This window comes from Phacochoerus africanus, chromosome 15 (assembly GCF_016906955.1).
Source record: "Phacochoerus africanus isolate WHEZ1 chromosome 15, ROS_Pafr_v1, whole genome shotgun sequence".
In the NCBI taxonomy this organism is placed as follows: domain Eukaryota; kingdom Metazoa; phylum Chordata; class Mammalia; order Artiodactyla; family Suidae; genus Phacochoerus; species Phacochoerus africanus.
The window spans coordinates 111649934-111663910 of record NC_062558.1 but is presented as its reverse complement, the minus strand read 5'-3'; the positions used below and the strand labels follow the sequence as shown (position 1 = coordinate 111663910).

The 13977-nt window shown below is 40.6% G+C and overlaps 1 protein-coding gene across 4 annotated transcripts in view; it reads left to right on the top strand.

Annotated features, from left to right (window-relative positions):
• Positions 1 to 13977, top strand: part of CHUK (component of inhibitor of nuclear factor kappa B kinase complex) — a 47320-nt gene that overhangs the window by 24113 nt on the left and 9230 nt on the right. For all 4 annotated transcript variants that reach the window (XM_047760352.1, XM_047760351.1, XM_047760354.1 and 1 more), the window contains exons 11-16: positions 383 to 485; positions 4800 to 4923; positions 5835 to 5986; positions 7959 to 8020; positions 9535 to 9644; positions 10812 to 10861. In XM_047760352.1, coding sequence (XP_047616308.1) covers positions 383 to 485; positions 4800 to 4923; positions 5835 to 5986; positions 7959 to 8020; positions 9535 to 9644; positions 10812 to 10861 — 601 coding nt within the window. The remainder of the gene's footprint in view (positions 1 to 382; positions 486 to 4799; positions 4924 to 5834; positions 5987 to 7958; positions 8021 to 9534; positions 9645 to 10811; positions 10862 to 13977) is intronic.

The following is a 13977-nucleotide window of genomic DNA, read 5'->3' as shown; positions in this document are numbered from 1 at the left end:
GGAGGTTCCCAGAATAGGGGTCGAATTGGAGCTGTAGTTGCCGGCCAGCACCACAGCCACAGCAATGCCAGATCCGAGCCTCGCGTGTGACCCAACACCGCAGTTCACAGCAACGCCATATCCTTAACCCACTGAGCAAGGCCAGGGATTGAACCCGCAACCTCATGGTTCCTAGTCAGATGCGTTTCCACTGCGCTGCAGTGGGAACTCCCACACTATAGTTATTTTTTTTTTCTAAACAACAATTTAGACCTTAAATCTGAGATATATGCTAATGAAATTTACTTCATTATTTGCATTTCAGAGTAGGAAATCCAGTGCTTAGGTACCAGCCTAGGATTTTCAGGGATTTTTTTTTTTAATTGTTTGTTTCTTTTTGCAGAGGGGCTGTGATAGCTATATGGTTTATTTGTTTGATAAGAGTAAGACTGTATATGAAGGACCATTTGCTTCCAGAAGCTTATCTGACTGCGTAAATTATATTGGTAAGTATAGTCCATTTCTGACTGAGCTTTAAATCTGAAATAATAAAATTTTGACTCAATATGATGAGTAGAAAGGGTCTTTAGGTGTTTCTGTTCTGTATCTCATACTTCAAGGTTCTACATATGGTGGAAGATGGGTTTGCATGGTTTGGAAGGTGAAAAGGTAGATTTAAATTACCACCAGATCAGAGTTCTGGCTCAGCAGAAATGAATCTGACTAGGATCCTTGAGGGCGCAGGTTCGATCCCTGGCCTTGCTCAGTGGGTTAAGGATCTGGCATTACCATGAGCTGATGTGTAGGTCGCAGATGAGGCTCAAATCTGGCATTGCTGTGGCTGTGTTTGTAGGCTGGCAGCTGTAGCTCCAATTTGACCCCTAGCCTGGGAACCTCCAAATGGCACAGGTGTGGCCCTAAAAAGACAAAAAATATAAATAAAAAATGACCACCAGATCGCTCATTTGGGAGAAGACTTACTTTCCTGTGGATAGGGCTCTCACATATAAAACAATGAATCTCCACTATTAGTTAAGCCCACTTTTTAGTTGGTCCTTCACTATTTAAGCGTATTCAAATACTTCATTTTATCTTGTGAATACTGCTTAGCATTTAAATGATTTCATTCATCCTAAGAGAATTATGTTCTTTTGAAGAAGTTAAGTGATTAATTTCTATCTACCCAAAATTAAAAACAAGCACAAAAATGTAAAATTAAGAACAAAATTAGGCTTAAGAGCTAAAATTATGTAATCTTTCCTTTTCATTAGTTTTTATTTTTTTTAATTTAAGTTTTTTGTCTTTTTGTCTTTTAGGGCCACACTGGCGGCATATGGAGGTTCCCAGGCTAGGGGTCCAATTGAAGCTGTAGCTGCCAGTCTATGCCAGAGCCACAGCAACGTGGGATCTGAACCACGTCTGTGACCTACACCACAGTTCAGGGCAACACCGGATCCTTAACCCCCTGAGCAAGGCCAGGGATGGAACCCGAAACCTCATGGTTCCTAGTCGGATTTGCTAACCACTGAGCCATGATGGGAACTCTGGAATTTTTTTTTTTTTTTTTTTTGTCTTTTTAGGGCTGCACCTGTGGCATATGGAAGTTCACAGACTAGGGGTCAAATTGGAGCTATAGCTGCCGGCCTACACCACAGCCCCAGCAACTCCGGATCCTTAATCCACTGAGTGAGGTCAGGTATCAAACCTGAGTTCTCATGGATCCTAGTCTGATTCGTTTCCACTGAGCCATGATGGTAACTTCATTAGTATGATATTGTTGTTACAGTTAATGAACCAATATATTATTATTGACTAAAGTTCATGCTTTATTTAGATTTCCTTTGTTTTTATCTCTTGTCCTTTTTCTATTCCAGAATCCTATGCAAGACACCACATTACATTTAGTTGTCCTGTCTCCTTAGGTTGTAGTAGTTCCTCAGATTTTCCTTGTTTTTGATGACTTTGAAAGTACTGATCAGGGAGTTCCTGCGGTGGCACTGGTTTAAGGATCTGGCATTGTCTTTGTAGTGACTCATGTTACTGTGGAGGTACAGTTCAATTCCAGGCCAAGAGCAATGAGTTAAGGATCTGACATTGCTGCAGCTGTGGCATAGGTTGCAGCTGGCCTCAGAACTTCCATAAGCTATGGGTGTGGAAAAAAAAAAGTACTGGTCAGATATTTTGTAGAATCCTCCTCTGTTGCAATTTACATGATTTTTTTTCTCACGATTAGGCTGGGCTAGTGGGCTTTTGAGAGAAAGATCACAGAAGTCAAGTGCCATTTTTATCATGTTATATAAAAGATACATAATGTCAACATAATTATTGGCTACTGGTGATGACCTTGCTCACTGGGCTAAAGTGGTGTTTATAAGATTTCTCCAGTGTAAAGTTTAGTCCTTTCCCCCTCTTTCCATACTGTAACCTGTGGAAGGAAATCACTGTATACAAAAACTCACACTTAAGGAGTTGGAGTTATGCTCCCCATCCTTTAGGGTAGAATAGTTACATAATTTATTTGGAATTTTTCTGCACGCAAGATTTATATCTTCTTTCCCATTTATTAATTTGTTCAATCATTTATTATATCAATTTGAATTCATGGATTATTTTATAATATGGATTATGGTCTAATACTAGTTTATTTTTTTTGTTCAAATTGTTGCAGCTTATATTAGGAGCTCTTTCAGCACAGGCTTTTTGTGTGTCTTTATTTGCCCCATCAATGAGAGTTACTTGTTTTTGTTTTTTTAAGCACTTCTTTACTTTCTGGCACCACATGCTACTCCAGGCCCATCTTGAATGGTCCTAGAATCAGACATTCTCCAAGGAGCCCTAGTTCCTTTAAGAATAGTATTAGAGGAGTTCCCACTGTGTCACAACAAGATCCTTGGTGTCTCTGCAATGCCAAGGACACAGGTTCAATCTATCCCTGGCCTGGCACAGTGGGTTAAAAGATCTGGCATTGCTGCAGCTGTGGCTTGGGTCTGATCACTGGCCTGGGAACTCCATATGCCTTGGGGCAGCCAAAAAGAAAAAAGAGAATGGTGTTAGAAGCCAAGATCTAGATACTTGGTATGCCTCTTGCTATTAGGGTAGCTTTCTGGGACCTTTCAGACATTTTTTTTTTTTTTAATGGAGGTTCCCAGGCTAGGGGTCTAATCACAGCTACAGCTGCTGGCCTATAGCAGCACCAGATCCTTAACCCACTGAGCGAGGCTAGGGATCGAACCTGCAATCTCAAACTTCCTAGTCAGATTCGTTTCCACTGCGCCATGACAGGAACTCCTCAGACTTTATTTTTTAAAGAATGTTTTTTGGGTTTTTTTTTTCCCCCCTTTGATCAGGTTTTCCTCCTCCAGATTCTTTTTTTTTTTTAAAGTGTGTGGGGTTTTTTTGGTTTGTTTTGCTTGGTGTATTACAGGAAGCCTCAGGAGTAAGTGAGGCTGTATAAGAATAGAAGAAAAGTTAATTGAGGCTGTTAATTATTAATAGGAGAGGCAAAGATTTTTATAGACACGCAGGTTCATTTTTTTGAAGCCTGCTTCAGATAATGTGTTTTCTCAATATGGAACCTAGTGTAGTGAAGATTTACATTGGAAAAGATTTTTTTTTTTGTCTTTTTAGGCTGCACTCATGGCATATGGAGATTCCCAGGCTAGGGATTGAATCAGAGCTGTAGCTACTGGCCTACACCACGGCCACAGCAATGTCAGATCTGAGCCACATCTGTGACCTACACCATAGCTCATGGCAACACTGGATCCTTAACCCACTGGGCGAGGCCAGGGTTTGAACCTGCATCCTCATGGACACTAGTCAGATTCATTTCCACTGAGCCATGACAGGAACTCCCTACATTGGAAAAGACTTAACAGAGATATAATTGCCACCTTAAAGTATGAGATGAATCTCTTCAATCTTGGAGAATTTTATACTGTTAAAATGGAATTTCATTGAACTTAATACATACCTTCCATGATTTTATTTCACTTTATTTATTTATTTTTTTAGGGTTGCACCTGAGGCATATAGAAGTTCCCAGGTTAGGGGTCCATTCGGAGCTACAGCTTTGGTCAACGCCACAGCCACAGCAACACCAGATCCAAGCTACGTCTATGACCTACACATTTCTCGGCATCACCCGATCACTAACCCACTGAGCAAGGCCAGGGATCGAACCTGCATCCTCATGGATGCTAGATGGATTCTTATCCTGCTGAGCCACAGCGGGAACTCCTGCCATGGTTTTAGAAAGAAGCATTCCCTTTGCCAAAGAAAAGGCAAGAGATAATTATAGATATATAATTTTGTAAGTCTTACATTGAAGAAAACATATTTTATTAAAATGTTATTTACCCTGTATGTTTTCCTGAAGCTTGATTTGTAGTCTGGGAGATGAAATTTGTTATTCAAAAGCTGGGAAGACCATGACAGATTGTGGAGGATGTGGGGCTTGATTTAGAACTTCAAAGAAATAGAGAATTTGGATTAATGGAGAGAAAAAAGAATATTCCAGGTTGGAGAGAAGCAAGAAAAAAAGACAGATACAGGAATAATTGTAAGCTTTGTGATTATTTAGTGATTATGCCTTCATTTTTATTTCCCTTGTAACTGGAGCAGGGCTCGTGTATTGCAGGCAATCAGTAAATGTACATTGACTGAATGTAGCAGTAAGAAGTGATCTTTCTAGCATCAGTTAACATCTATGGGAATGCTATTTGTATGGTCAGGAAATCACAAAGAATAATTAGTGAATTCTAAGATTTTAATCTTAAAAAATGACTCCCCTTTCCTTTTCCCCATCCTCTTACATACAGTACAGGACAGCAAAATACAGCTTCCAATTATACAACTGCGTAAAGTATGGGCCGAAGCAGTACACTATGTGTCTGGGCTAAAAGAAGACTATAGCAGGCTCTTTCAGGGACAGAGAGCAGCAATGTAAGTGGATTCTGCTGTTTATAGGCACAGTGTCATGTGCATTAATACTCATGAATTAACCTTGCCAGTTTTCAGTAGTCCGTATCTCATATAATACTTTATTACTGGGCCAATTTGATATGTAATATTCTTTTTTTTTTTTTTAAATGGCCGAACCCATGGCATATGGAGGTTCTACGGCCAGGGATTGAATCCAAACTGCAATTGTGACCTACACCACAGCTGCAGCAACACTGGATCCTTTCACTCACTGCACCAGGCAGGGGATCAAATCCATGCCTCCACATTGACCCAAGCCTCTCAATACAGATTCTTTTTTTGTTCGTTTTTGTTTTTTGTTGTTGCTTTTGTCTTTTTAGGGCTGCACCCTCAGCATATGGAAGTTCCCAGGCCAGGGGTTGAATCGGAGCTGGTGCAACTGCTAGCCTAGGCCGGGGCCACAGTAACACGGTCTGAGCCGTGTCTGCAACCTACACCACAGCTTACAGCAATGCTAAATCATTAACCCACTGAGTGAGGCCAGGGATTGAACCCTCATGGATACTTGTTGGGTTCGTCACTGCTTAGCCACAATGGGAACTGCTGCACTTGGATTCTTAACCCACTTTGCCACAGAAGGAACTCCTGAAATGTAATATTCTGATCAGATTTCTAGAATTTTTACCAGTGGTCTGAAACTACCCAGTTGCAATAGCTTGACAGTTGTTCCTGAACAGCCCTAGTGTAAGAAAATTGTTTTATCATAGAGTATCATAGGCAGGAAGTCTTTAGAGACCAGATTCTAGAAATCAACTGTTTCTCGTAGATTGATAATAGAAACATAGACTTTGGGCTTATGGCTATTTGAGTTTTAAAATTTTTGTCCAATATTTCTGAAATGCTGGTATCTTTTTTTTCTTGCTATGGTTTAGGTTAAGTCTTCTTAGATATAATGCTAACTTGACAAAAATGAAGAACACCTTGATCTCAGCATCTCAGCAATTGAAAGCGAAATTGGAGTTTTTTCACAAAAGCATTCAACTTGACTTGGAAAGATATAGTGAGCAGATGACTTATGGGATATGTAAGTGTTGGGTAATGTATCTGAAGGAAGTGTCTAGTCTCTTGAAGCTATCTGCTGTTATTTCCTTCTTACCTCATAGCCAGTTGTTTCACTTTCATTCATTAGAAAAAGACACGACATCTCAAATCATCATAAACCATGTTCGATTTGAATGTTACTTCTTTTTTTTTCTTAGCCTTTAGTTGAGCAACAACTCCCTCTTCCACCGCCACCAAAGAATTGCACTTCATCTTAGCCAAAAGGCCGAGAAGTGTTTTGCCAAGGTATTGGACTAAATAAAATTGTTCAGCCAGGAAGATACAGAAATGATTTAAGAATTTGTCATTGTCACACCTTATTTTAAAAACAGATATAAAGTCTGTATTGGGGCTACTTTTTAGCCTGAGAAGTCTTAAACTACTTACCTTTTTGTAAACAATAACACAAATAATTCTAGGTGTTTTTCTTTGTTTTTTATTCCCTAAAGCACCTATTGTGGAGTCCAACTGTTTTTTATTGTGTACATAGCCACTAATTTTTTGGTTTTTCACTCCAAGCTTATCTCCCTTCAGATGTACTAAGGCAGTGTGAAAAGCAGAATTAAAATTCAAATAATAAACCAAAGGAGTCACCCTCAGCATTTTTGTTTTCCTTCATGAAACAAATCCTTTTTTTGGAAAACAAATCTTATTTGTATACTTACGTTGAGTAAGGTATGTGTAAATGATCAGCAGGGTCCAGTTGGATAAATAAGTTTACCCACTAACTGGTTCTATGATTGATGTTTTATTTCTGTTTGTATATTATAGGCATTCTGATAGGTTGTAAAATATCATAATTATCCCACCAAATTATCTTTGATTTGTCTTGTCAGTTGTCTATCTTATACTACTATTTAAAAAGAGTGAGGAAGTTCCCATGTGGCATAGCAGAAACAAATCCAACTAAGAACCATGAGGTTGGCCTTCTTCAGTGGGTTAAGGATCTGGTGTTGCCATGAACTGTGGTGTAGGTCGCAGACTCAGCTCAGATCCTGCATTACTGTGGCTCTGGTATAGGCCGGCAGCTATAGCTCCGATTCGACCCCTAGCCTGGGAACCTCCATATGCTGCGAGCGTGGCCCTAAAAAGTAAAAATAAATAAATAAGTAAATAAGTAAATAAATAATAAATAAATGAAGGAGGTGGACCTATGTTTGCTGATATTACAAGATCACTTAGGTCTTTAATAGCAATGTTTTAAGTTGGGGGAAAAAAGCAAAGAAGGAAAGACATTTATAGATGGTCCCATTTGTGTGAGAAAAGGATATGTGTTCTATGTAATAAATGATTAAGAATGGGATCCCTGAAGGGAGAGGGTGGAGAGGAGGAAGAGAGAGGCTTTTTATATCCCTTTATAGTGTTCGATTTAAAAAAAATTGTGTTCATGTATTACTTTTTATATTTCCTTTTTTAAAAGAGAATATTATCTGTATTAGTTTCCTAGGGTTGCCATTGCCATAACAAATTGCTATAAAATGGATGGCTTAAAACACAAGTTTTTTATCTCATAGTTTCAGAGGCTGAAATTACAAAATCAAGGTGTTGGCAGGGCCATGCTCGCTCTGAAACCTGTGGAGAAGAAGCCTCTCTTGATTTTTCCCAGTTTGTCAGCAATCCTTCACATTCCTTGAATTGCAGCTATATAGCTCTTGAATCTCTGCCTCTTGCCAAATGGACGTTTCTGTTTATATGTCTATGTCTCTTCTCCTCTTATAAGGACACTAGTCATACTGGGTAAGAGTCCATCTTAATTTAGCTAATTGAGTCTGCAGTGACCCTGTTTCCAAATAAAGCCACATTCTGAAGTACTGAGTTAGAACTTCAGCCTATCTTTTGGGGGGACAGTTCAACCCATAACTCTGTTTTTGATGTTGAAATGGTAAGGAAATGGATAGATCAGTAATTAAAGCTTTGGCTGTTTCTGGGATAACCGATCAAGACTTTTTTTTCAGCCTCAGAAAAAATGTTAAAAGCATGGAAAGAAATGGAAGAAAAGGCTATCCACTATGCTGAGGTAAAAATCACTGAGCTCACTCTGTGTGCTTATTAATTCCTGAGGTCTCCTTTAGAAATTGTCTTTGGTTTTGCTACATAAAGTATTTTTCATGTCATTCCTGAATATCAGACAAATATCTAGTAGATGCTTTGTGTGTATAGAAGGAAGTACCATAGTGGATAAAAAACAAGTGTTTTGGGCAAATGAAACTAAACTGAAGCTTCACTGAGTTTTAGTTTCTACATTATAATATGGGGACTATAACTTTTTTACTAGAGTTATACAGATCAAATAGGAATGAATAACAAATGATAGTTATCACTATTATTATTTTTTGTTGTTGTTGTTGTTGTTGTTGTTGCTGCTATTTCTTGGGCCGCTCCCGAAGCATATGGAGGTTCCCAAGCTAGGGGTTGAATCGGAGCTGTAGCCACCGGCCTACGCCAGAGCCACAGCAACTCGGGATCCGAGCTGCGTCTGCGGCTTACACCACAGCTCACGGCAACGCCGGATCGTTAACCCACTGAGCAAGGGCGGGGACCGAACCCTCAACCTCATGGTTCCTAGTTGGATTCGTTAACCACTGCGCCATGACGGAAACTCCATCGCTATTATTTTTATGACTGGTTTAGATAGGATGGCTGCATATTTCGGTTTATACCTGTCTTGCCATAACTTTCAATAGTACTTATTTTCAAAATTATGCTGTTTTGAACAGTAAATTATATGGTCACACTGGGTATAGGTCATTCTTTAGGCGGCAGATTCCTTCCTTACATCTTTTCTTGTTCCCATTAAGTTATTGGTCTCCTTGATGCCAGCACTTTCCTGAGGACATGGGTGGGGCAGTTCGTATCCTGGGTTAAGAAATCCAGTGTCTTTATCTTTCTGCATCCTTATTCAAGGCATTTGGATTTTCTTTTTTCTTTTTTTTGGTCTTTTTGCCTTTTCTAGGGCCGCTTCCACGGCATATGGAGGTTCCCAGGCTAGGGGTCTAATCGGAGCTGTAGCCACCAGCCTATGCCAGAGCCACAGCAACGCGGGATCTGAGCCTCGTCTGTGACCTACACCACAGCTCAGGGCAACGCCAGATCCTTAACCCACTGAGCAAGGCCAGGGATCGAACCCGCAACCTCATGGCTCCTAGTCGGATTCCTTAACCACTGAGCCGTGACAGGAACTCCTATTCAAGGCATTTGGGAACAAGAGGTAATGAAATCTTAAAACTGAGATGCAGTGGTTTTGATGGCCACTTTTTCATGTTAGTGACACTTCTGTCTTTTTGCTTCTCAGGAGAAGAAAGAAATGCTAGTAGTTTACTGTTGTCAGGAGAGAAATGAGAGAAGCATAGGAATAAGTTTGTTCTCATGTGAAAATTAAGTGTCATAATATGAAAGATAAGAAAACTTGAAAAAAATCAGTATTTTGCATTAAATCATTTAGTTTTCTTACTGCAGCAAGTTATTCTCTGAGTTCTTCACTGTGTTGTGTGGTAGAGAGCCTGTCATTTACTTTGTTTCATCATATTTTAGGTGGGTGTCATTGGATATCTGGAGGATCAAATCATGTCCCTGCACACTGAAATCATGGAGCTACAGAAGAGCCCCTATGGACGGCGTCAGGGAGACTTGATGGAATCTCTGTAAGGGTAAACTCATGTTGTTGGTGTTGGTATCTGTAATTTTTGGTAGCAGATTGTTTGTTCTTTGTGTTTCTGGCAGATTAAGTCTGTATGTGGTTCTTTTCTTTTTTTCTTTTTTTTTTTTTTTGTCTTTTCCAGGGCTGCTGCCACAGCACGTGGAGGTTCCCAGGCTAGGGGTCGAATCGGAGCTGGAGCTGCCAGCCTACGCCAGAGCCACAGCAACGCCAGATCCGAGCCGCATCTTTGACCTACACCAATGCCAGATCCCCAACCCACTGAGGGAGGCCAGGGATCGAACCCACCACCTCATGGTTCCCAGTCAGATTTGTTAACCACTGAGCCACAACAGGAACTCCCTGTGGTTCTTTTCTACAGTTTTCCTTTCCCCACATATGTTGGAATTGTATTTAAAAAGGAAGTTCTTAGTCACAGGGAATTTTGGAAATAACTCTTTGGGTTGACCTTATTTATTTATTTAAGGGCCACACCTGCGGCACATGGAAATTCCTAGGCTAGGGGTTGAATCAGAGCTTCAGCTGCCAGCCTGTGCCACAGCCACAGCAATGCTAGATCCCAGCCATGTCTGTGACCTATACCATAGCTTGTGGCAACACTGGATCCTTAACCCACTGAGTAAGGCCAAGGATCAAATCTGCATCCTCATGGATACTATTTGGGTTCATTACCACTGAGCAACATCAGGAACTCCACCTTTTCTTTTTTAAATCAAAGCATCTTTTCATGTGAATGTTAAGAATTTTTCAAGTATTCTAAGTTACAAACTAATTCCTTACTTACCATACTTTTTGTTCAAGGAAGATATTGTCTATTAAATTACCTAAATAAGGTTAACTTTCTAAGTGTTTGGATTAGAAACTTCAGATTTTTTTCTCAAACTACAGGTCACAATTTTGCCCATTTAAGTGTTTCTGATGCAAGGATATTATATATGTGATAGTAATCAGAACAGATATGAAGTATATTTAACTTTGTGTCTTAAGATCTTATTACTAAGTGAAATGCTCTGTAAAATATTCTTTGGCAGTATGTACTTGCTTTAAAAAAGGGATCATTGAACTATTCAGATAACATTGTTCATTTCAGTTTGGGAATTATTAAAGTCATTAAACTATCTTCACATATGAAAGCATGTTTTCTCTTTCATAGGGAACAGCGCGCCATTGATCTCTATAAGCAGTTAAAGCACAGACCTGCAGGTAAGAGTTTTTCACAGCACACAAAGGCATTTTAGAAAACCATCCCTAACTTAAGATATTAGGAGTTGGATTTTAAACAATAAATTCTAGTTTTGGTATTGCCATGAGATGTTTATAGTACAACAGCTTTTAAGTTTGTAAGAATTTAAGAAATTAGGAAGGTAAAGTAAGAAAATTGAAAAGGGGAGTTCCTGTTGTGGCTCAGCTGATTAAGAACCCAGCATAGTGTCTGTGAGGACGAAGGTTCAGTCCCTGGCCTCGTTCAGTGGGTTAAGGATCCGGCATTGCCATAAGCTTCAGTATAGGTGGCAGATGTGGTTCAGACCTGGTGTTGCTGTGGCTGTGGTGTAGGCTGACAGTTGTAGCTCTATGTGAACCCTAGCCTGGGAACTTCCATATGTCACAGGTGTGGCCTTTAAAAAAAGAGAAAATTGAAAAGGGAAGTGAAAGGAAGGAATGAAAGAAAAAAGGAACTCAAGGGAAAGAGGAAGAAAGAAAATGTGTGGAAAGATGGAAAAAATACATGCTGCTTAAAATTAAAGATATTGGAAAGAATTTGATGATGTGGGTTTGGGTGTAGAATGGCTAGAGGGATGGCTCATGTGCTAGGCCAAAGCAATTTACTTTGAAAATGCTGTTTTCATTTGTATCTGGTCACTGTGAATTTCACTGGCAAAACAGTTCTCGAATACAGAGAATGTTCTTCTGGAAAGACCACTTGTTTGGGGATCAAAAGTTTTGAATTCTTTTTTGTTTGTTTGTCTTTTTAGGGCTGCACCTGCAGCATATGGAGGTTCCCAGGTTAGGGGGGTCTAATCGAAGCTGTAGCTGCTGGCCCATGCCAGAGCCACAGCAACGCCAGATCCAAACCATGTCTGCGACCTACACCACAGCTCATGGCAATGCCAGATCCTTAACCCGTTGAGCGAGGCCAGGGATTGAATGCGTAACCTTATGGTTCCTAGTTGGATTCGTTTCCGACGTGCCACAATGAGAACTCCCAAAAGTATTGATTCTAAATTGTGACCTTGGGCAGATAACCTTTTCTCCCTGTATCTTGTTTCCCTCTTCTGCAAAATGGAGTTGAAACCTATCTTTCCTAACTCAATGACTCTGTGTGTGGCAAATTATTTGAGTGGATGCCTGTGAAAATACTTTGAAAACTATAAAGTACTATGTATGTGCAAGATAATTATCCTTCAGTTAGAAGCTTTTTTTTTGGTATTTTCTAGGACTGCACCCACAGCATTTGGAGGTTCCCAGGCTAGGGGTCGAATCAGAGCTGTAGCCACCGGCCTTCGCTAGAGCCACAGCAACGCCAGATCCAAGCCGAGTCTGCAACCTACACCACAGCTCATGGCAATGCCAGATCCTTAACTCACTGAGCAAGGCCAAGGATCGAACCCATAATCTCATGGTTCCTAGTCGGATTCATTAACCACTGAGCCATGACGGGAACTCCCCCCCCCCCTTTTTTTTTAAATGGCTATACCTGCAACTTGAAAGTTCCTAGACTAGGGATTGAGTCTGAGCCACAGCTATGACCTATTTGCACCTGTAGCAATGCTGGATCCTTTAACCCACTGCACCAGGCTGGGGATTGAAGCCTCACCTTTGTAGCAGCCCAAGCCACTGAAGTCTTAACCCATTGTGTCACAGCACGAACTCCAAACTAATTTGTTTTCATAAGTTATAGAAGAAATAAAAGGTGAAGTCTTTGCCCTAATTTGCTATATACCTGTATTGTAAACAAACAAAAAAAACATGTTTTACACCTGAAAATTTACACATGCAAATTAATATATATGTTGAATTGTATTTAGCAAATAACATGATCTCCTCTACATTAATTTTTTTTTTTTTCTTTTTAGGGCTGCACCCTTGGCATGTGGAAGTTGCCAGGCTAGGGGTCAAATCCAAGCTACAGCTGCCAGCCTACACCACAGCCATAACAATTCAGGATCCAAGCCACATCTGCGACCTACACCACAGCTCATGGCAACGCCAGATCCCTAACCCACTGAAGGAGGCCAGGGATCGAACCTGCATCCTCATGGATACTAGTCAGATTCATTTCCACTGAGCCAGGAAACTCCTACATTTATTTTTACTATGGTGGAGTTTGTTCATCTAATTTCTATACACATTTATGAGGTGCATATACAATAGGCACATAACCCTGCCTCCAGGGTTCCTCCTGCAGGAGATGACATCTGATTTGAGGCTTAAAGACTAAGTAGCAGTAGTTGGGGAAAAGGCTCTTATAGATTCAGGTATAATAGATAAAGATATGTATATGTAGCAATTAGCATGTTTGAGGAAATGCAGTGTGACTAGGTTGTAGAGTTTCAAAAGGAGAGAGAGATGTGGCTGGATCATAAATGATCTGGTATGTCATGGTAACGATTTTAGATTTCATGATGATAGCAAAGAGAAACCCTAAAAAGTTTTAAGCAGGGGAATGGCATAATCAGATCAGCATTTTAGAAATACTTCTCTGGGGAGTTCCCGTCATGGCTCAGCGGTTAACGAACCCAACTAGGATCCATAAGGATGTGGCCTTGCTCTGTGGGTTAAAGATCTGGTGTTGCCGTGAGCTGTGGTATAGGTCGCAGATGTGGCTTGGATCTGATGTTGCTGTGGCTGTGGCATAGGCCGGCAGCTGTAGCTCAGATTAGACCCCCTAGCCTGGGAACCTCCACAAGCTGAGGGTATGGGCCCCCCCTGCCAAAAAGGAAATACTTCTCTGGCAGCATTGTGGATGATGGATTCAAGTGTGGCTGGGGTAGAGCTGCACACTAGTTATGAAGTTGTTAAATAATCATGGCTCAGGGTAGGGTGGGCCATGAACTAAGGCAGAGAGCCTGAACTGTGGCAGTGGAGTGAAAAGGAGGAGGGGAAGGGCAAGAGAGATTTAGGAGGTAGAACTGATAGTGCTGGGAGGTAGACTGAATATGGGTGGCAGGAGACAGGGTAAAGAGTCATGAATGCCTGCTAGCTTTCTGGCTAGGGCAACTGGGTGCATGGTAGGACTGCTCACCATAATAGGAAGTGCAGGAAAGATGACAGACTTAATGGGAAAAGAAAGGAGTTCAGTTTTGTATGTGTTGATGTTA